This window comes from Bufo bufo, chromosome 7 (assembly GCF_905171765.1).
Source record: "Bufo bufo chromosome 7, aBufBuf1.1, whole genome shotgun sequence".
NCBI lineage: Eukaryota > Metazoa > Chordata > Amphibia > Anura > Bufonidae > Bufo > Bufo bufo.
This window is the reverse complement of record NC_053395.1, coordinates 46,637,437-46,660,862: the sequence shown is the minus strand read 5'-3', so window position 1 is coordinate 46,660,862 and position 23,426 is coordinate 46,637,437. Positions and strand designations below refer to the sequence as shown.

Sequence of the window (23,426 nt, the reverse complement as noted above, 5' to 3'; positions counted from 1 at the left end):
AAAAAAGTACAAGGGATTTTTTTTTTCCCAATGGCACTTCTCTTTAGCAAATCTTTCAGTATCCTCGATCCAAAGAAGTCTACGTATACACTTAGTGACATGTATAAAATATGAATTTGTGACTCTCTCCCCCCCCCCCCCCCCCCTTTTGAATGGGAACTAAACCCATTTGCTGCCAAGTACCCTGCAATATGCTGAATCAACACACTGTGATCCATACGCTTTATTCTGAGAACCCTTTCATGAAGACGGCTTACACAAGACATCAAAATTCCTTGAGAGAACAAATGATTTTTTTTTAAAAACAAATAAAAAAGGAAAAAAAATTCCTCCCCAACTGAAAATAAATTATAGTGGAATGACTGGAAAATGTTGGCATTATTAAAAATTCAAAAGCATAGAGAGAAAAAAAATTACAAATCATTGGCTCTCTAGAAAGAGGCAGCAACTGGGGAGAAAAACTTAGACTTAAACCTAGTTGTAAACTGCGCAAAAAAAAAAATTGTTCATTTTTTTATAACTATTGAATGGAAACTGCGCTCTGGATCTAGTATACGTTTTATGTAAAAAAAAAAAAAAAATCTTTTTACATCAGAATAAAAAAACAAGGAAGGCAAGATGCATAAAACATAAATCAGCTGGTATCCGAGAGTCGTCAATGAAACCGCTTTGCTGTTGGAGGGGCTGGCGTCGTGATCTGTCCCGGGGGCCTCTCCGGCAGCAAATAGGGCAGTTCTGCATATAAAAAAGTAGTGTGTCTGACTCTGCTTCAGGCATCTTACACCTTCGCTCATAGTAAGGATTGTTCTGTCCAGACGGGTGGAGGACAGCAGCCGGTCCTGATCTTATGCTGGCAAACTCAACTTCTTTCCTTTTAGTACTGTACAGGGGAGGAAAGGACAAGAAGAATATGTAAGCAACACATCAACAAGGCAGGAAGCAATATAGAAAGAGGATTACAGGGGTATTCCCATCTGAGACAATGGGGGCATAACGCTAGGATATGCTCTCATTGTCTGATAGATGTGGGTCTAAGAGGTGGGACCGGCACCTATCTCGTAAACACAGCCAGCAAAGTCCCGGAGGGCGCACCGCCGAAAATAGCCAAGTGAATGGGAGCGGTGGCTGCACATGCCGATTAAAGAGATACCTTTCTTTTGTCTGCACGTTATACACGTTTCTTTATTTGACCAAGAATAGTCGTATGTGTACACTTATAATTATAGGGGGACCCGCGGATAATTATTCCTTTTCCTGGGTTTATCACCCCCCTTTTTCCTCACTTTAGATATTATTTTCATTATGGCCAACCTTTTCTAACATAGGTGCGCATTAAATTTATGTTCCTCTCTCCCCCATCTATATCATAGATTTCATTGTCGTTGGTGCAGGCATGTGGAACGCATGAGGCACCATACCAGTATCTGGCCTGTAAGCTTGCGTTCCACCTATGCGTCCGGATGGCGCGTTTCATTTGCCGAAAGTCGTCCGATTAACGCTCAGTCCGGAACTATAGCTCACCTATACTTCCACCCCAATCTGGTAGGTTGTTGTTCAGTCATAATGTTAACGCAATATATTAACTTAAAATCAAATACATCCAACGCATTTCCTTGAGTGGCAACATTTTATATCCTTGGAACGCGTTCCATTATACTGGAAATAAGGGGGAGCCATATCCCTTTCTAGCAAATTACACCCCTGAGAGCGGAAGCACCATTTTCAAACACCTATTATTCCAGGTATAAATAGGGGTGTTTTTGGACTTACTACTGCCCCACATCATCTTGGTTGCCAGTATCTCTACCTCATCTGATATTGCCTCTTGTCCCCTGATGAACCAAATGACCATCTTCAATGGGGAAACGCATTGGGACCTATTATGACCAGCTTTTTTTTAGGGCTTTCCAGGGCATTTTTCAGGGTTTAGCCACCGTTAAGTGAGTTCGCCCCATTCGGGGCGGGTGCTACGCTCTTAGGCAGGAACACCCAGGGACAGTTCATCTCCCGACAATATTGCTTATAGCGACAAACCCTGGCGGGCGTATTTCCAAAAATCACAGGAACCGTGAGTAAATCCACCAACGCAGCCCACATTGTTTTCACATGGTATTGTCTATGTATATTTGCTCAGGATATGCTCTAGTATATTTAGCCACACTATTTATTATTTCTATTATATTATTTATGTGGGGGTTTATATTATTAGCACCTTGGAGCACTGCTATGATTGACAGGGGACTGTGCAGAGCACAGGGGTGTTACAAAGGCAGTGCTCCAAGGATTCAGCCCCGCCCCCCTGGTGCTCATTTGCATATGAATAAAACAGATATTTCTGCAGTTGTTTAAACATACAGACCTAAGAAAGGTATCGTTTTAATCAGCATGATCAACCCTACCAGGCAGTATGCCTGGTTTAATAGGGTTGATCATGCTGACAGAGGCTCTTTAAAACAAGCCTTTATCGCAAGACACTGGCTATTAGCAAGAGCCTGCATAGTGTTAAAGCGGTCCTCTGAAATTTTGATAATGATGGTCTATCCTCAGGATAAGTCATCAATATCTGATCAGTAGGGGCCTGACTTTCGGCACCCCAGCCAATCAGCGGTTTGAAGAGACAGTGGCACTCCAGCCTCCTCACCGCTAACCAGGCAGTGCAGTCCACTGCATAACGGCTGTGCTTGGTATTGCAATCCAGGCCCATTCACTTGAATGGAAATGAGCTGTGCCTACAGCACTCACCGCAACCTCTTCAAACAGCAGATCGGTGGGGGTGCTGGGCGCCGGACCCCCACCTATGCTATCCGCAGTACCTTAGATGAAGGCCCTTTGTTGCCCGTGGCTACAGTGTGTAGACTCTGGATGGCAGATGCACTGTCCGTAGCGTTCAAGATAGCCAGAGTCATCTGATATAACCGCACAACCGCTTGTCCTTCTGGCCAAGCATTAAAACGTGCTCTGTGTGGAAAAGGACTCTGTGCAGGTGCTGAAAGCATAACGTGAGCTGTGGAGGTGGCCACCACCCTCTTGAGCGCTACAGATGAAGTGCTTCCACCGTCCAGTGCTTACACACCAGATTTACTGGAGGTAGTGGACCTTGAATTGAGGTTCTGCTGTGAGAAATGGGGGGGGGGAATTACAGTTTTCTCTGCAAACACACCAGTTTGCAGCATTCTATAAATCTCACCAAAGAGGTCGCTTTCAACCTACCCGCAATGGTGGCACCCAATGAATATAAGCAAAAAAAATAATAATATAAAAACACTCTAAAAACGGAAGCAGACAGGTTTTCAAGAGAACTGTTCTCACCTTTTGTAACATACAAGTAGAAGAAGTCGCAGTACAGGATGGTTTGCACCACACCGGCCACTATGGCAATCAGGTCAAAGAAGCCTTCAAAGGAGTAGCGCCAGATCCAGTTGAAGAGGTACAAGGCACGGTACAAGCCCAAGAAGAACAGGTAATGAGTGGTGATTGTCTCCGCTTCACCCGTCTTGCTGATCATGAAGAGCTGAGGCAAAATGGCCACGGACTCCAGATATATGGAGAAGGTCCACAGGATCTGCAAGACAACACAGCGCAGTTTTAGGATAGACTTAATATGCTGATCATCAATTTTTGCATGGTACTAAAAAAAAATTTTTTTTTAAAAATGTAAAAATAACATTTTTTTGGTGCAAAAGCAAGTCTATAACGATTCTTTGGTACTTGGATATTCATGGCCTGTTCTGAGGATAAGCCATTAATATAAGACAGCCACTGGTCGGACAATCTGCATCGAACCGATGTCGTGCAGTAGCTCTAGAACGACAGACGGTTCCGGTTTAGACAGTCAGTGGCGATGCAACTGGGTCCATGCCGCCAAAATGCCTGCTTGTTAGAAACAGGAACCATGGAGCACTGTATATTATACTGCCCCACCCTGTCCTGTTTATATTTTAAAAACAGATTTTTGGCCCAGGAAGGCGGCCATTATAATTAACAGTGAGTATCCCCCACCCCAAGATAAAAGGAACACTCACTGCCAATTAAAGGCATTTAAGGACTTACTTATGCTGCCATAGGTGTTTGTTTATTTTTTCTGTTTACAGAAAACCCCTTTAAAATCAGTACTGCGGCCATTTCATTCTAAGAATTGACAGGGGTACCTGTATTTGGCCCTCCAAATGCACCAATATGCCAACCATTGCTTCAGTGGGAAAAGGCCCTTTAAATACAGCAATAATTCACTTAGGTTTAGGGTTGTTGCAGGTATCGAAATATCGATACTTTTGTCCCGGTATTGGTTCGGCACCGGGATTTGCCTTTTATCAGAGTGCGCCATGTTCCCTCAGCAGCACAGGGGAGAAGGAGTCACTCTCTCCCTCCCCCGTGCCGCCGCTGCCAATGAGAGAGAGGCGGGCACACTGCGCCACCCATGAAAATTAACGTCTAATATAGATATAGGAGGCAGGTGCGGTGGCAGAATCAAATAGCCTGCACCCGACCTCTGTGACAGGGAGCTGGGTGCTGCACCTGAGGGGTTAACTGTCGCAGAGCCCTGTCAGAGGTTGGGTGTCAGCTATGTGATTCTGCCGCCGCACCGGCCTCCTGTATTACACGTTAATTAAACATTGGTTAACAATGGCGCAGTGCACCCTCTTGGTGTAATGGTAACGCCCCCGTTGCTCCTAGAGGCTCATTTGCATATAATATAACATCATTTTTCTCAGCCATGCAGGCACATATGAAGATGGGACCAACACAGATGCCTTCAGCTGCCAAGTGCACATGTAACAGGTCAGCCAGTGTCATGGGGACAGAAATTAACAATGGTAACAAAGATGTACCAACAGCAAGGAGTTAGTAATTCAGTTATAGTAATATGTCGGGGGGTATAGTATAAAAAAAATATCCTGCAAGTGCTACTGTCCATTTACCAAAGTGCTGCTCTTCCAGTATCTTGGAGTTTCTTTTCAGCATTTTTCATATCTCGGCTCTATATTTTACATGTCACTCCCTGCTGGTTCAGTGTCTGGACAGAGCATGCACTGAAGCACTTGCATTTCAAGCAAAAAAGCAGGATTTTGAAGAAACTACAAAAGTTATTATTAGAACAAGTAACTGCAAAAGAACAGATCGTTGTGATATAATGCATTTAAAAAGTGAACTCAATCTTTTCAAAAAGATACAAGAATCCTTTAGGAGGTTAAAACAACCGTAAACCTGTAGTGATGGCACAAACCATACAATACACTTCACTCACTGGACCATTCTACTATACACTGGTTGATGATCGGGCCGTTGCTAGTTCGGCGCTCGTGGATTTTTCACCCCGTTTAAATTAAGATCTGACTGCAAAAGTAAAAACGGACAGTACCTCCAGTGGCGAGAAATCGTGATTCACAAGGACCGACAATCCACCAACGGGAACAACAAGGAACTCCACTCGGAAGGTGTCGTGGTTCCCGTCATATGTAGCCTTGAATTTCATGTATACCAGATAGACTGTTGCATACGAGCAGGCAATATAGATGAGCTGAAAGAGAGCCAAATACGACATAAGACAATATACAATGCAGAGTTACATCAGACATCTATATAATACCTCTGCTGCCTGTAGAATACACTGGGAAGACCGAGATCTGCAACTCTCCTGAGCCGAAAATAGATGACCGGAGGATTTGATGGCGTAGTTATACTACATTTACCAAGGGACAGCCAATAATCAGGAGGCAGCCATTAACTTATGTTAAAGGGGTTTTCCAGGAGTTCAATATGGATGGCCTGGGGGGCATTTCGCTAGGATATGCCCCCATTGTCTGTGATGACCCCCTTTAAGTGAATCGACCTCGGTGCAATACCAAGCACACCCACTATCAAACATATGGCGCTGTGTTTTAGGTGCTGCACTGAAGCTCCACGGCCTCTTCAACAGCTGATCATTGGGGGTACCAGTAATCAGACCCCAGCAATCTGATATTGATGACCGATCCAGAGAACAGGCCATCGAAACCGAAGTCATGGACAGTCCATTTAATAGCATACAGCAGGAAAAATGAGTTACTTTTGTAATTTACTTGCTGTTAAAAAGATGCTCCAGTTGCAAGATATTCTCTTTACTTCATTATAATGGCGCCTCCCGGTGTTTAAAGAGGACCTGTCCCCTCTCCTGACATGTCTGGTTTAGTAACTACTTACATCCCCCATGTAATAACAATTCTGGAGCATCTATTCTTATGACTATGTAGTGCCAGTCCTTTATTATTCCTGCTAGAAGTCATGAATGAATTTTCAGCAACTTGCAGTAAAAGGTACAGATGGGTGTTACCAGACCGGGGGGAGGGGGGGTCCCTGCACAATGCGACATTAGCAGCACTGATCGGGCAGCTACTGGTAACACCCAGCAGTACCTTATCTACAGACTGCTGGCAATTTGTAAACTTCTAGCAGGAATAATACAGGAACGGCACAACATAGAGCCATAAGAATAGATGCTCCAGAATTGTTATTGCATTCCCCATGTAAGTAGTTACTAAAATAGAGACGTGAGGGACAGGTACGCTTTAATCTGTATAGTAATGGGCACGTTCCGTTCACCTACTGAGGTGGCCGTAGATGCTCAGTTCCATAATCCAACAGTTACCAGCCATACCTAATTTTAGAAGCTGTGACCATTACTGGGAGAGAGCGAGAGAAAAAAAAAAAAAAAAGAAAGAAAGAAAAAGCTACGAGAAAGGACACACCCCATGAGCTGTGCTAAAGAGAGAGAGCTCTACCAGAAAGGACATGCCCCCCGAGCGTCCAACCTGAAGAGCATCTATTCTAGAGCAATGAATGAGGGAAGCTCTGTACCCATATGAGATATAGGGCTGGTTCTAGCTTTTTTTTTTTTTTTTTTCTTCCTAGGGTACATTCCCACAACCATAATTTCAGTCTGTGTCCAATCCACATTTTTTGCAGATCACACGTGGACCCATTCATTTGCATGAGGCCGCTAAAAGCCATGCGGCCGGGCAGCAAATTATTGAACAAGAATAGGCATTTTTTTCAATGGGGTTTGCAAAAAGGGCGGACCGCAAAACGGAAACAGTCACCTGAATGCCCCTATAATCCGCCACATGGTTATAGCCTTTAAATCCACTGCCATCAATCACTAACAGCTTGAACGTCCCAGTGTCTGCACACCTCTTGCTTTGGCCATTTGTATTACGAGAGGCCCAAAAATCTGATAGGGAGGTAACAAAGTCTCCAAGAATGTAGGGCAGCACAAAGAACCGCTCTGTAGGAGCTCTACCTAGCTGTTAAAAGGTTCCCAGTGGCAACCAGAACTATGAATGCAGCTCTGGACTATAATTCAGGCTGTAATGGAGGATCACTGCGTAAATCAAAGTATTTGCAAAACTGCAAGATTTTTTTGAGCTGTAAAATAGTACACAAAAAAAAGGTGAACATCCATGAAAAGGACCGGAGAACAACAACTGGTATTTCTAAAACAGGGTTAAATGACCGGGATCAGAGCCCACTGGATCGAACCAGTGGTCACCCAGATGAAATAGAGCTCGATTTACTATGGGACTGATGGAGATAGACGAGCACAGTACTTGGCCGTCATCGTCCGCTCCATACAGATTGAATGGAGTGGCAATAAATGCACATGGGTGACCGGGACAAGGGTTGTGTCACTTCAGAAAGTGGCATTTATCATGTAGAGAAAGTTAATACAAGGCGCTTACTAATTATTGTTATTGTCCATATTGTCTCCTTTGCTGGCTGGATTCATTTTTTGAAGTACCCAAAATTTTGAACAATTCACAATTTTCAAAATTTGAATTTCTCTACTTTTAAGACAGGAAGTAATGCCTCAGAAAATAGTTATCAGTCATCATTTCCCATAAGTCTTCTTTATTTTGCAAATGTCATTTAGTTTTTTTAGGACGTCAGAAGACTTAGAAGAAATTTTTTAAAATTTTAAACAAAATTTCCAAAACCATTTTTCTAAGCACTAATTCAGTTATGAAGTAATTTTGAGGGGCTTACGTAATGAAAACCACTAACAAATGACCCCATTTTAGAGACTACACCCCTCAAATTATTCAAAACTTATGTTACAAACTTTGTTAATTCTTTAGGTGTTCCACAAGAATTAAAAGGAAAAAGGAGGCAACATTTTTTATGCAGATGTTAAAATAATTTTTTTCTTGCAACACAGCAAGGGTCAACAGCAAACTTAACCTCAATATACATTACTCTGATTCTGCAGTTTACAGAAATACCCCATATGTGGTGGTAAACTGCTCTATGGGCACGTGGCAGTGGTTAGAAAGAAAGGAGCGCCAAATGGATTTTGGACGCAGATTTTGCTAGAATGGTTTTTGGGCACCATTTTGTATTTGAAGAGACCCTAACGTGCCCCTACAGTGGAAACCCTCAAAAAGTTTTGGAAATTACACCTTTCAAAGAATATGTTAAGTGAGGTACTGAGCACTTCAATCCCCTAAGCGTTTTACGAAATTTCAAAACACTTGGCTATGAAAATGAAAAGTTTCATTTCTTCCAATAAAATGTTGCTTTAGCCCCAGTTTTTTTTTCATTTTCTAAAGGGGTAACAGGAGAAAAACACCCCATAATTTGTTACCAGTTTTCTCCTGAATACAGCAACAGCCCATATGTGGTGGTAAACTGCTGGGGGGGCTCATGGCAGGACTCAGAACGGAAGGAGCGCCATATGGCTTTTGCAGCACAGATTTTGATAGAGTTAATGGGCACCATTGGTTTTTATTTTTTGAGTTATTATATTATGCGGGGGCTCATTTTTTGAAGAATGAGGTGAACTTTTCATTGGTACCATTTTAGGGTACATAAGACTTTTTGATCGCTTGGTATTACACTTTTTTTTGAAGGTAAAAAAAAAAAAAAGGCTGTTTTGGAGTAGTTTTAATTATTTATTTTTTTACACAGTATTCACCTGAGGGGGCATATAATGTGATATTGTTATAGAGCAGGCTGTTACGGACGTGACAATACCTAATATGTCTATCATTTTTGCTAAGTTTTACACAGTAACTGAATTTTTGAACAGAATAAAATCTTATTTTTGTGTTGCCATTTTCTGAGCGCCCATTTATTTTTTGGGCGATTGTCTTAGGCTACTTCCACACTTGCGGCAGGACGGATCCGACAGGCTGTTCACCATGTTGGATCCGTCCTTCCGCTATTTCGCCGTGCCGCCGCTCAGTCCCCATTGACTATAATGGGGACGGGGGCAGAGCTCCGGCGCAGCACGGCGAAAGCCGCCGGACTAAAAAGTCCTGCATGTCCGACTTTTTAGTCTGGCGGCTTTCGCCGTGCACCGCCGTGCTGCGCTGGAGCTCCGCCCCCGTCCCTATTATAGTCAATGGGGACGGAGCGGCGGTCCGGCAGCACGGCAAAATAGCGGAAGGACGGATCCGACATGGTAAACAGCCTGTCGGATCCGTCCTGCCGCAAGTGTGAAAGTAGCCTTAGGTAGGGTCTCATTTTTTGCGGGATGAGATGATGGTTTGATTGGTACCATTTGGGCTAAATATGCTTTTTGATCGCTTGGTATTACACTTTTTGCGAGGGAAGGTTTTAGCACTGTTTTTTTTTTTTTTTTACTGCATTTACCTGACAGGGTGGATCATGTGATATTTTTATAGAGCCGGTCGATACATACGTGGCAATACCCAATATACATACTTTTCTATTTTTTTCCTATTTTTTATTAATTTGAAATTATTATTATTTTTTTATTATGCAAAACTTTATTTTAACTGTTTTCCCACAACTTTTGGGAGCCTGATCTGCTGTACAATGCATTACAATACTTATTATACTGTATTTTAATGCATTGGCTTTCCTGTCACAGGCTTACATGGGAGCAGCTCAGATGCCTGTGGGAGGCATCCCGCTGCCTTCCCTGCCATCGGGTCCCCGTCACAGCAGCGCGGGGACCCGATGCCATACACCACGCACATGCGCTGACCGCGGCATAGTGAGGGTTAATGCTCTGGCATCAATGTTTTCACCGGCGCATACAGCATGGGTTCGGCTAATGGGAACAGCTGGCCCCCTGCAGCTGATCAGGCAGGCGCAGCTCTTGCACCCGCCTGATCAGCGCGCCCTTACACTACGGCGCTGGTCGGGAAGTCACTTCCCGCAGCGCCGTACTATTAAGTTGCTGGTCAGGAAGGGGTTAAGGAACAAACCTGAAATGAATGTGCGCTCCCTTATTGTCATTCAGCCGGCTTTATATCATAAGCGCTTATTGAATAGCTATTGAGAGCAGGGAATGAGTAATGGCTGCAACATTTGTCAGAAGTGGCAAGTCTAGGCGAGACTGAAGTCTGATGCCGGGATCACATCTACACCATTACAAGTCTGGGAGGTGCGGTGCAGTAGGGAAAATTTTAAAGAACATCAACAACAAAAAAGCAAACGATGATCATACCCAACCCGATATGGAAGTGACACAACCCGATATGGACGTGACAACCCGATATGGACGTGACAACCCGATATGGACGTGACACAACCTTAGAGATCCGTGTACGATATACAAATTTATATCTAAAGCTGGAAAACCCCACAGCAAACAGCCAAAGTGCCGCCCTAACTTTTACTACTACCATCCATGCAAGTCGTCCCCTGGCGTGAAACAACACTTCTACAGTAAAGGCGCCATACACATTAGTGTAGCATTGGCCGAACCAGTTAGTCTGATGTGTGCCCGACTGATGATGTCGGTGGAGATGAGGAGCGGGTGGAGTGGATATTATCGCCTAATCCTTTTGTTCTGGCAGTGCTGTCAGACAGTGACTTTCTCTGTTCTCCCCATTGAATACGTACACTTGTGTATGGGGGAGTTGTACGAAATAGATGATGTCGCCTGAACGAACGTGTATGGTTGCCCTTAGGCCAGGGCTACACGGTGACTTTGACCAAGACAAGTCACGCATCCAAAGCTCAGTGTAGCAAAGCAGCATTACATCTCGAAAAAGTACAAGGGGTTGCGTTACGACCGGGCAATCATAAGTCCAAATCTTCTGGACTTCGTGCAACTGTCAGCTCATGGCGACGTGCGGGTTGAAATACGCCCCTATTCACTATGCTGGGATGTAGAGTACAGTAGCCCAAGGCTACAACCATATGCATGGTCTAGCAGCAGGTGGCTAAGTGGTTAGCACTGGTGTCTTGCAGCGCCGGAGTCCAAGATCCAAATCTGACCAAGGACACCATGCATGGAGTTTGCATGTTCTCCCCCACCATGTCCACAGATTTCCTCCTACGCTCCAAAGACATACTGATAGGGATCTTAGGCCTCATGCACACGACCATTGCCGCAAAAGATGCAGACAGTACTCCGTGTGCTGTCCGCATCCGTTGCTCCGTTATGTAGCCCCGCAAAAAAAATATAACATGTCCTATTCTTGTCCGTTTTGCGGACAAGAATAGGCATTTCTACAATGGGCGGCTTCCGGCAAATTGCGGAAGGCACATGGGCGGCTTCCGTTTTTTTGCGGATCCGCGGTTTGCGGACCGCAAAAAAACTGAACGGTCGTGTGCATGAGGCCTTAGATTGTGAGCTCCATTGGGGGCGGTAAATGATGATGAGGTTTGTAAAGTGCTGCACAATGTCAGTACTAGTTAAATAAAAATATATATAATGCCAGTTGCCACCACTTCTACTGTGCCAGGTGTTGCTGCCCTACAACTGCGGTCATTAAGGGGCACACTGAAAGCTTGCAAAATGCCACAAGAGTAGAAGTGCCAAGTGCACCGGGCATGGACAAGTTTGAGGGTAAACCAGTGCTCTCTGGTCACAGACTACAACTCTCTGTATATCTAGACTACCTGCAACTGAAGTCAAGCCGGGAGTTGTAGTTTTGCAACAGCCAAAGATCACCAGGTTGGAGGCCACCGAGGTAAACAAACGACCGGCTGCAGCACCTTGTAGCAGAGACATCTTTGAGGGCATCATCTTACCTTCATAGAAGTGTTGTACAATGAAATGAATGATGTAAAAAGATCCAGGTATCGCGTAGTGAACAACAAAGCAAAGAGGAGCTGACTCTTCCCAGAAATACCTGCAAATGACAAGACACCTTCATTAAAAAATATCCATAAAAAAAAAAAAACTGTCCCAAAGTAATAAAAGTTTGGCATCAATACTGCCATAAGACTGATGTGAGCATCAGGCAGCCCCCCCCCCAGAGCATCCTCAGGTTCTGACTCTATTAGGATCCTGCCACAAGAACCTTAGGGTCCACCAAAAGTCGAAACGCATAACCCATCAGTCCTGTGTTGTCCATGTTACAGCAGAGACACAAAAGGGTTATTCCCCCATCTGGACATTTATAGCATATCAATCGAATATGCCATAGTTGTCCAATAGCCGCAGGTCCCACCCATAGGACTCGCTCCTATCTTAAGAAGGGTGCTCTACTGTGAATGAAGAGCATGACATGCGTGCACAGCTTGCTCTCCATTCACATGCTTGCTTGGCTATTTTTAGTGAAGGGAAGTAGGGGCCACTGCATACAGTACTGGCAGAAGGGAGACACCCACTGCTTCTGAGAGAAATGCATCTAGCTGTGCAGCTGAAACAGGGAATAATATATCTTAAAGGGGTTCTGCAGTTCTTTTAAACTGATGATCTATCCTCTGGACCCCCGCCGATCAGCTGTTTGAAAAGGCAGCGGCGCTGGCAGTAGCCTTATCGCCGCTTACCGCAGGCCCAGTGACGTCACGACTAGTATCACTGGGCGGGGCCAAGCTCCATTCAAGTGAACAGAGCTTAGCTCCGCCCAGGCCAGGAAAAAAATAAATAAATCTGCATTTCCTGTGTGTCAAGAGAGAGCAGGAGGCCGGCCTTACTACAATCCCGACTGCTGCGGTCCCACAAACTAGGGACTGGGATACGATTGTGCTCGAGATGGTGTGCGGACAATAACCGCAAGTCACCCACTTCTTCCACAGCAGGTTCTCCCCCCCCCCCCCCCCCCCCGATATATAAAAGCCTAATGAAGGACTATTTTGGCAGTACACGAGTACAATTATCTCGCACATTCTCTGTAAATATGTAGCGTCGCTGCTGCCAACAAAAAACAGCAGTGTGGCAAGCTGCCCTGCCAGACAGTCTCTGAGCAAGAAACGAAAGGTATACAGTGCAGAGCAAATACAAAACGTGCACAAGGGAATCTGGCACTCAGCACTTCCCATATGGCTTATTCATCTTAATAGTGGGCAAGTACGTACGGACATCTTTCAATAGACACATCACCACTGACTGGCTGCAGCAGTCACATGGGGTGTACAGGTGCTTCAATGCTGTGGCAGAGTAAACAAATCCAGCAGGACAAACAGGAGTTATTTTTGTTTTTACACTGTACCATATTCCCTGCTGAGCCTAATTTTTTACATCCAGGGACAACCCCTTTAACACGTGTGAACGGAACAAAGCTGCGACACCCTGCACAGCCACTACTATGTAGACCAGTGTTTACCAACCAGTGTGCCTCCAGCTGTTGCAAAACTACAACTCCCAGCATGCCCGGACAAACCTTTGGCTGTGCGGGCATGCTGGGAGTTGTAGTTTTGCAACAGCTGGAGGCACACTGGTTGGGAAACACTGATGTAGACCATGGGCAGTGTAAGGAGTCCACAGCACTTGCTGGGTCCCCATCAAATAGCTCCTTGGCAAGGGTGCCGGGAGTTGGACTGCTGCTGGTGACCTATCCTAAGAATTGGCCGTCAATACTATGAACCTGGACAACCCCTTTAAAGAGGACCTGTCACCTCTGCCGACATCAGTTTAAGGCCTCATGCACACGACCGTTGTGTGCACCCGTGGCCGTTGTGCCGTTTTCCGTTTTTTCTCGCGGACCCATTGACTTTCAATGGGTCCGTGGAAAAATCGGAAAATGCACCGTTTGGCAGCCGCATCCGTGAGCCGTGTTTCCTGGCCGTGAAAAAAATATGACCTGTCCTATTTTTTTCACGGCCAACGGTTCACGGACCCATTCAAGTCAATGGGTCCGTGAAAGAACACGGATGCACACAAGATTGGCATCCGTGTCCGTGATCCGTGGCCGTAGGTTAGTTTTTATACAGACGGATCCGAAGATCCGTCTGCATAAAAGCTTTTTTCAAAGCTGAGTTTTCACTTCGTGAAAACTCAGAACCGACAGTATATTCTAATTTCTAACACAGAAGCGTCCCCATGGTGATGGGGACGCTTCTAGTTAGAATACACTACAAACTGTGTACAAGACTGCCCCCTGCTGCCTAGCAGCACCCGATTTCTTACAGGGGGCCGTGATCAGCACAATTAACCCCTTCAGGTGCGGCACCTGAAAGGGTTAATTGTACTATCATATCCCCCTGTAAGAGATCAGGGCTGCCAGGCAGCAGGGGGCAGACCCTCCCCCCCCCCCTCCCCAGTTTGAATATCATTGATGGCCAGTGCCCCCCTCCCTCCCTCTATTGTAATAATTCGTTGGTGGCACAGTGTGCGCCCCCCATCGGCCCCCCCTCCCTCTATAGCATTAACAACATTGGTGGCCAGTGTGCGGCCTCCCATCTCCCCCCCCCCCCCCCATCATTGGTGGCAGCGGAGTTCCGATCGGAGTCCCAGTTTAATCGCTGGGGCTCCGATCGGTAACCATGGCAACCGGGACGCTACTACAGTCCTGGTTGCCATGGTTACTTAGCAATAGTACAATAGTAGAAGATTCATACTTACCTGCTGCTGCGATGTTCGTGTCCGGCCGGGAGCTCCACCTACTGGTAAGTGACAGCCTCAGGTCTGTGCGGCGCATTGCTAAATGAACTGTCACTTACCAGTAGGAGGAGCTCCCGGCCGGACACGAACATCGCAGCTCACAGGTAAGTATGAATCTTCTACTATTGTACTATTGCTAGTAACCCGCTGCCACCAATGATCGGGGGGGGGGGGGGGGGGGGGTTATGGGAGGCCGCACACTGGCCACTAATGTTGTTAATGCTATAGAGGGAGGGGGGGCCGATGGGGGGCGCACACTGTGCCACCAACGATTCATTACAATAGAGGGAGGAAGGGGGGGGGGAGGCGCACACTGTGCCACCAACGAAATGGCACCATATTGTGTCAACGTCAAACGGATCCGTCCCCATTGACTTGCATTGTAATTCAGGACGGATCCGTTTGGCTCCGCACGGCCAGGCGGACACCAAAACGACTTTTTTTTCATGTCCGTGGATCCTCCAAAAATCAAGGAAGACCCACGGACGAAAAAACGGTCACGGATCACGGGAAAACGGAACCCCGTTTTGCGGACCGCAAAAAAATACGGTCGTGTGCATGAGGCCTTAGTAACTTGAATTCCTGTTGTAAAAAAATTATTCAGAACCATCACACTATCATGTGCCATTTCTTTATTATTCCTGCTAGAAGTTATGAATGAATTACTAGCAGGTTGCAGTGAAGGTCCAGATGGATGTCACTAGTTGAGGGGGGTCCCTACACAGTCTGACACTATCTAATCAATGCCGCCATTGTCGAACTGTGCAGGGACACACCCCCAACTGGTAACACCCAGCTAGACTTATAGCAATTCATTCCTAACTTCCAGTTTCTCGGTGCTAAATGGTAAATCTTCCCAATTACCCAGGTACAGGGGGGGGGGCGAGGAACAATTTGTCACACAATAAGGACTTGTTCTCCATGGACAAACATGTGTGAGCACGAGTCAGTAGAAATACAGGGACATGCACTACCGTGGTCTGACACTAAAAATGCCCATAGAAGTCAATGGGTCAGTGAAAACCAAAGACGGAACACAGGCGCCTTTTCTGAAAGCAGATGACGAGAGGGGGGCAAAGACATCAAACGGACATGGAGGTATGAATGGGACCTAAGGTTGAGAGAACCAGCTTGAAGTTATAACATCAGCAATACTGGTCTCCAACCCAGCTTTCCCAGGAACAGATATAATAAAAAAAAACATTTTATCAGAAGAGGAGAAGTCACGACTCATTTTCACTGGTAACTTATTTCACATTTTTACTAAAAAGTGAAATTCCCTATAAAGGGGGTTGTCCAATACAGGCGAGTTTGGGTTTTTCTTAAATACTACTACCGCCCTGCCAGTCCTGTGAAGGAAAGCATACTTACCTGCTCACTGGTCCCCTGCTATCTTCACTGTGTTCTGGTCCATTCATGTGAACTCCTGGCATGGACAAGGTCACATGCGCTGCTGCAGCCAATCACTGGCCCCAGCAGTGACGTGTCCCCAAGAAGCACATGAGATAACGCCTGGTTATACTTCACCGCTGAGGCCAGTCATTGGCGGCAGCGCACAGGACCCCCCATTCATGCCAAAACTTTTCACAAAGTGACCTGGGCGCAATGAAGACAGAGGTGGACCCACAAAGCCGAAACGGAGCAGGTAAGTGTGTGTCCCCTTCAGAGGTCTGACGGGGTAAGGGGAGGATTTATAAAGAACAGGTGCTGGAAAACCCCTTTAAGGATTCTTGCAAGGCAGAAGAAGAAATCCTGAACCTGCAAAAAGTATAAAAAATAAATAAATAAAAAAAACACGTGCAAAGCCACTTCCAGGAGGGGGAACAATTTACGGCATGTTCAGTCACCTCTATGCGGTACTTAATTTCCCCAAATCTCCACTTACTATTGAATTTACATACATTTTTATCTTCTATTTACTGGCTAACACTGTACAAATATACGGTATATTTTTTGGTGCAGTAAATCGCGGCAGTCCGTATCCCATGGCCACACAACAAAGCAGTGGTTGCACTGGATAACTGTAACCGGCGCTGTCTGACACTGCAGCAGGTAGGCAATCCGGGAGCCAATAACCGAGGCGATGATGTGGCCGCATCCTCATCCGTCTGCCCTACGGCTCAAAACTAACATTGTCGCTCTGATCTGGAAAGATTCCAAGTCCTGGGCAGTAATGGGACTCCCTCTACTATTAAAATGGGCTGCGGGGGGGGGGGGGGAAGGGGTTAAGAGCTGACATGTAATAACGGGACCTCTCGGCTTCTGCTCTCACCACGCCTCACAAGCCGGCTGCCACGTCAGATCCATCCACACACTCCGAGCGGCAGCCCATAATTTACAGCAGGCACCGATTCATTGCCTTCCAGCACATGCACCGAGGAACAGAAAGACAACCACTCATCCTGCTCAGGGTTCCCCCCCCCCCACCAATTTATTTGCAACTTTGTCGCCAGGGGCAGAATGGCATCTCCTGTGCCTACAGGACGGGGAATAGCCCCGGGCTAGGATTCCCAAGATGAAGAATCTGACGTTCTCATCTGATCTGTGCACGTGAAGGGGTCCGGAAGCGAAGACATCTTCACGATGAGGGGGTTCAACCGAAGTGAAGGGTTACCCCGTAAAGGAATGGGCGTGAGGGCTACACAGCACCCTACAGCCACAGGACCCACTGCAGTCGCCAAAAGCCACGGCAAGTGGTGCCAAGCTAATAGAAGCCGACAGTAGTAAAGCTTGTGAAGCTATCACATTTATTTTAACCTAAAAATAATTAAATTGGGATAAAAAGTGCATCGAGTGGTGCAACCCGCTGGCACTGAGCGTAATAGAGCAAAACCTGTTGGCACCGGGCATCACAGCGCACAAGTCACCCTGTAACCTTGGCCTATAATAAAAGCTGCACACAGACTCTGATCTGCTATGCCCAGGTCACTGACTATCCTTTCATTAGCTTTTCCTGCAGAGGCTGGCACTGGGCATCATAGAGCACAACCTGCTTGCATCGGGCATAATTCACCAGGTCCTATTATAAAAGCTGCACCCAGACTCAGTGATCGGCTACGCCCAGGTTGCAGATTAATGACTATCCCTTCATAAACTTTCCATGTAGAGGAGGGCACAGCTGGCACCACAGAGCACAACCCACTGGCACTGGGCATAACAGCACAAGTCACCCTGGCTTATAATAAAAGCTATCGGCTGATCCTCCTTTCTTGCCATTTCCACGGGACGCCGGCCCTAGGATACACGCACCGCCATTCCAAACTTACCGTTGTGCCAATCGATATATGGTACAGATAATAAAAGCTGCAACCAGACTCAGTGGGCGATTGGCTATGCCCAGATTGCAGATTACAGACTGTCCCTTCATAAACTTTCCCTGTAGAGGAGGGCACCCCTGGCACTGACATCATAGAGCACACCAGAAGATGTCACTCCATAAAAGCAGCACCCAGACTCAGTGACTGTCTATGCCAAGGTTGCACACTATCCCTTCATAAACTGTCCCTGTAGAGGAGGGCACAGCTGGCACCATAGAACACACCCTGATGGCACGGGCATCTCAGAGCACAAGCCACCCTGTACCCTTGGCCTATACACAGACTCAGTGATTGGCTATGCCCAGGTTGCAGAATACAGACTGTCCCTTAATAAACTTTCCCTGTAGAGGAGGGCACAGCTGGCACTGCCCTGGGCACACAGATACTAAGACTGCAGCCTGACTTCTGGAAAGCAAATAAGGAGGTTAAAAAGGAACGAGTTGCAACAAAAAAAGCATAAAAGCAAAAAGGTGCTGCCCAAACCCTGCAGCCCTGGCACAGTCCTAGTCTGCACCTCCTGCCTGGCACCAGCACCAACTCCTGGCATCACTTACCGGCACAGGACCGGGTCTTCCAAATCTTCAGCAGCAGGATGATGATGGCTGCCAAATGGGACAAGTCCCCGGTTAACCTGAAGATGTTCATTGTGCTACAGAAGAAGCGGGACAAGGGAGCTCCTGTGACCGGGACGGGGGGAGAAGAGAGGGCAAGAGGTGACCCGGGGACCGCGGAGACGAGCTGTGCCGCTGCAGCCGCTGACTTCAATCCGTTAAAATGGCGAGAGCCGAGCTACGTGGCCCGGGGACGTGGCCTAACTGCAGCGAGCGCAAAGCACGCTGGGAAACAGCGCTCAGGCAAGGGTGACGTGGTAGACTCCGCCCATGAACACACCCCTCCTATGGTGTTCCACGACAAAGCCACGCCCCTTAAAGGCAGACTGTCCTAGAATGTTCTCAATTTTATTTATTTATTTATTATTTTTTTTTCTTTTTTTTTCTTTTTTTTTGTATAAGCCCCTCACAGACCATTGCTCCCTTCAGGGTTTCTAGAAGCGTCCTTGGAATGTCTCACGCCTACCTGCTTGTCGTCCAAATCAGTTTCAATATATATATTTATGTACTTATGTGGAAAGTATACGCCTATAGAGCAGATATACAACTATGGGGGTAAATAGACTGGAAAAAATACCTTCCAAAACCAGTGAACAGCCAGAACAACTCACTCCAAAATTTTTACAATTTTTAAAAAAGTATTAAAATAATACAGAGCGAGAGTATGAAGCTTCAGCATGGGGAACACAATTGTCAGTCTCTGAGGACACCTCCATTTAGGCCCCATTCACGCAACCGTATTATTGCATTTTTTTTTTGCAGATCGGATGCGGACCCATTCATTTCAATGGGGCTGCATAAAATGCAGACAGCTGTCCGCATCCGCATGTCCGTTCCTCAGGCCCACAAAAAAGATAGAACACGTCCTATTCTTGTCTGTTTTGCAGCCAATAGGTATTGTTACAATGGGTTCTGAAAAAAAAAAAAACGGATGCAACACAGACGTCATACGCGTCTCCTACCAATGGTCCGTGAAAAACTACTGACAGAACACGGATGCTGGATTTAAAAAAAGTATGAAATACATTACATTTTTTAAAAAGTCCCCCAAAAAAGTGTCTGTGAAGGAAGCCTACGGGTATATACACAAAATGTGTATTAGGGTCCATTCACACGTGCGCAAGTGATGTCCGCATCTTTTGCGGCCCTATTGAAATGAATGGGTCCGCACCCGTTCCGCAAAATTGCAGAACGGATGCGGACCCATTCATGCGGACATGTGAATGGACCCTTATGTACGTTTTTTATGCACTTTTTTTTTTGTACAGAAAGTCTGCAGTGTAATAAAGTGCCAGCAACATTTTTGGAATCTTGGGGACATGGCTTAATATGGTGCATTATTGTCACCAGTGATTTGATCATATTTTAAGTTTGGTGATTTTTTTATTTTTTTTTTTTAAATGCAACTGATGTTTTCCAGTCATTTTTAAAATAAAATGTGGCCATAAATCCTGCCTTGGCCTCATGTGTGAACAGCGTAATGAATGAGCTCCTATAGAAAAGCAAAGAACCACAAAGCAAGATACAATCCATCCCCTCCACCTATTCCACTGCTGCCCCTGAAGCGTGCGGCCCTTTGCAGAAGCCCAGTTTGTCCTGGTTTCTCATACTGGTCTGTTTTGTGAAACGAATTAAAGGCGAAGTTTACGGTACAGTCGGTGAGTGAAAATGTCTATTCTGACGAAAACTTTGTCCTTCTCTAAGTAATCTACTAGCTATTCCTCTTTAGTTATAGTCGCCATTACTGCTGTATCTAACGGGTAGCGCTCCGCAGGGTTTACGCAAAGATCCAGTATGGACAGTTGGACTGGGGTAACATGGACATGGAGACTATACTGATGTCTGTTTGTTAAAGGGCTTCTGTCACCCCCCAACCCCCAATTTTCAGTTTTTTTACTTATTATTGTTAATGTAAGCAGATTCCATATATGCCCCTCTTACCTCGGGCTGTGCAGTAATTACAGTAAAAAACGTACTTTTATTATATGTAAATTTCTTCACTACCAGCAAGTTGGGCGGACTTGCTGGTAGCCGCCGCAACCTCTGTTTGAAAAAGGGCTGACGTCATCGGCGCAGGTGCACTGAGGAAGGAGCGGCCAAGCGAGCGTCCTTCTCTCAGAGCGCCTGCGCCGAATGACGACCGGTACGGCCAGGCACGGGATTTGAGGCTGCAGGCCGGGCCAGCGAGAGGAGGAGAGCGCTCGCTGGCCCTGTCAATCAAGTGGAGAAGGGAGCATTTTTTCAAACAGAGGATGCGGCGGCTACCAGCAAGTCCGCCCAACTTGCTGGTAGTGAAGAAATTTACATATAATAAAAGTACGTTTTTTACTGTAATTACTGCACAGCCCGAGGTAAGAGGGGCATATATGGAATCTGCTTACATTAACAAATATAATAAGTCAAAAACTGAAAATTGGGGGTTGGGGGGTGACAGAAGCCCTTTAAGTCTAATCTGCTGGTAAATGTCTGGATCTTGTAGCTGGAACCAAGGATTAGGAGACACCTGGGGAAGGTTTTTGAGCCTGAACAGTTCCTACACTGCAGTAAGCAGAGAGTCTGGTGTGCGTACAGGACAGAGAAGTAACAGAAACGGATGTGCCTGCAGACCTAGGTGGGGAAAGCTAGCCACCAAGTGTGTCCTGCTCAAACCAGAGAGCAAGAACAAGCAGAAAACTGCAAGCTGAGGTTACATTACAGAGCCAGGCAACAAGCCGTGTACCAGTCCCAAAACAGACAAGTGGACTGAAAAAAGGAAGCAGCGTGATATGAGTACAAGCACTCAGTTCAAACTCAAAATGAGTCCAAGTATTTAAGAGGGCACCTGGTGTAAGGACCTTAGAGCTGTATCCTATAAAAATAATATTGACTCTTTGCATTGCTGTGCTTGTCCAGACAACTGAATATCGTTTCTGGAGACTGTTCACACATAGCAGTTTAGGAGGCATTTAAGTTGTTTGCTGGTTGCATCTGTCACGTTATTAGTTGGATCATACAGTTATTCAGTAAAGAACTGCAGATTACATCACCTGCCTTAGTGATGTTGTTGCCATCCATCTGCAAAGTTACAAGACCATCAGAGGGCATGTATACTGTGAATGAGGGGGGGAGGATTACATGCACAAAAGTTCATATTAGTTTTCGCCCACATCTGTATTGGAGGATTCAGTCAAAAATATGGGGCGGAATAGCTCAACATGCTTCTTCTTGGTAAAATGTTAGGTTTTCGAATGAAAGTGCGGTCCATCAGGAGGTTATGGCAAATTTGTAATTTGTTTTGTGCCATTACAAATTTTTTGCAATTACTAAAACTATAAAATTATACTTGTACTTTTATAAAAAAAAAAAAAAGAAAACATACACCCATATATTACACTGATATATATATATATATATATATATATATATATATATATATGTATCTGTAAATACCAGTACATTGTGCATGGGAATACATTATATACAGGAAGATTACTATTGAGATTTTTAGTCAGAGAAAATCCTCCTATTAATAGCATTGGGCTCTGTGGCTCACTGCTTAGCGTGTTAATTCCTGACGCGGCAGTAACAATTCAAAAGTAGGAACAGAATCAAATCTAAATATTAAAAGAGTATCCCCGAGCATACTGACACTGCTTGGGGATACTCCCCCCTCCTCATCATAGCACTGACTCCATATGTGGATGCAGAGCAGGGACTACTAAGCAGCACAAGAAAAATACTTGCCCTTTAATGGGCCTAAATAAAATAAAAAATGACACCGGCCTAGTCCTGACACTAATACTGGCTAGACAGGTGGTTTACCGGTGGCAACCCTACCTGTAGTGTGAGTTCAGCACTGGTTTCCATAATATGTGAGTGTAATAGCCATAAGGAGAGTGCAAACTGCCGGCAGACAAATATCTCCAACTAATCAGCTGTTTGATTTATGGCACTTGGTCTATTCACACCCATACATGTGATTCAATCATCTTGTTACCATACAACCCTAATTTTCTATGGACGTTTATGGATTTTTTATGGATTCTTAATACACTATTTCGCTACTTTTTATTTTGATTCTTATTGCGAGGGCCTCACAAATTCATATCTTTTATTATGTTTTGATGTCTTTTACCAACTCTACTAGTCATATTATATAGTAACTCATTTGGGGAGATTTATCAAACTGGTGTAAAGTAGAACTGGCTTAGTTGCTCATTGCAACCAATCAGATTTCACCTTTCATGTTCCACAGCTCCTTTGCAAAATAAAAGGTGGAATCTGATTGGTTGCTATGGACAACTAAGCCAGTTCTACTTTACACCAGTTTGATAAATCTCCCCCATTGAGTTTTTTATATGTATCAGTGATTTTATTATTGGTTTTCAATTTCCTACTATTTGATTAATAAACACTACTACTAATATACACAATATACTTTTTTGTTTTTCTGACCAGATTAGTGTGTGTGCCAGTCATCTTGGCGTTTGAGAATCCTTCGAATCCACTTGGATCAGTACTTACCTGACAGATTCAGTGCCACAGTTCTCCCGGGATAGGCTCTTTCCCCTATCGTCCTCCGGCAGCACAGCATGGGTTAATAGTGTGACATCTTTTTTCTAGGACCGCCCACCTAGTAAAACAAGTAATCAATTAATTAAATTAATAGCCTCCCCTATAAGGGTCACCTCCCAGAATGCCTCGGCGTGTTTTTTTTTTGTCCTCTTCTACATAGGA

The 23,426-nt window shown here is 45.4% G+C and overlaps 1 protein-coding gene across 1 annotated transcript; it reads right to left on the bottom strand.

Annotated features, from left to right (window-relative positions):
* Positions 1 to 18,926, bottom strand: KDELR2 (KDEL endoplasmic reticulum protein retention receptor 2). Its single transcript, XM_040440323.1, has 5 exons — positions 18,654 to 18,926; positions 11,986 to 12,086; positions 5,360 to 5,518; positions 3,310 to 3,562; positions 1 to 880 (listed from the first exon to the last, which is right to left on the bottom strand). The coding sequence occupies exons 1-5, from the start codon at positions 18,742 to 18,744 to the stop codon at positions 846 to 848; spliced, it is 639 nt and encodes a 212-aa protein (XP_040296257.1). The 5' UTR covers positions 18,745 to 18,926; the 3' UTR covers positions 1 to 845.
* Between the last annotated feature and the right edge of the window lie 4,500 nt (positions 18,927 to 23,426).

Excerpts from the sequence above, each read along its gene's own strand:
- KDELR2 (XM_040440323.1), bottom strand. The coding sequence starts at position 18,744 with ATGAACATCTTCAGGTTAACCGGGGACTTGTCCCATTTGGCAGCCATC. Across the intron at positions 12,087-18,653 it reads GAAGACCCGGTCCTGTGCCG|GTATTTCTGGGAAGAGTCAG; the intron begins GTAAGTGATGCC and ends TGTCATTTGCAG. Across the intron at positions 881-3,309 it reads CTACTTGTATGTTACAAAAG|TACTAAAAGGAAAGAAGTTG; the intron begins GTGAGAACAGTT and ends TCCCCTGTACAG.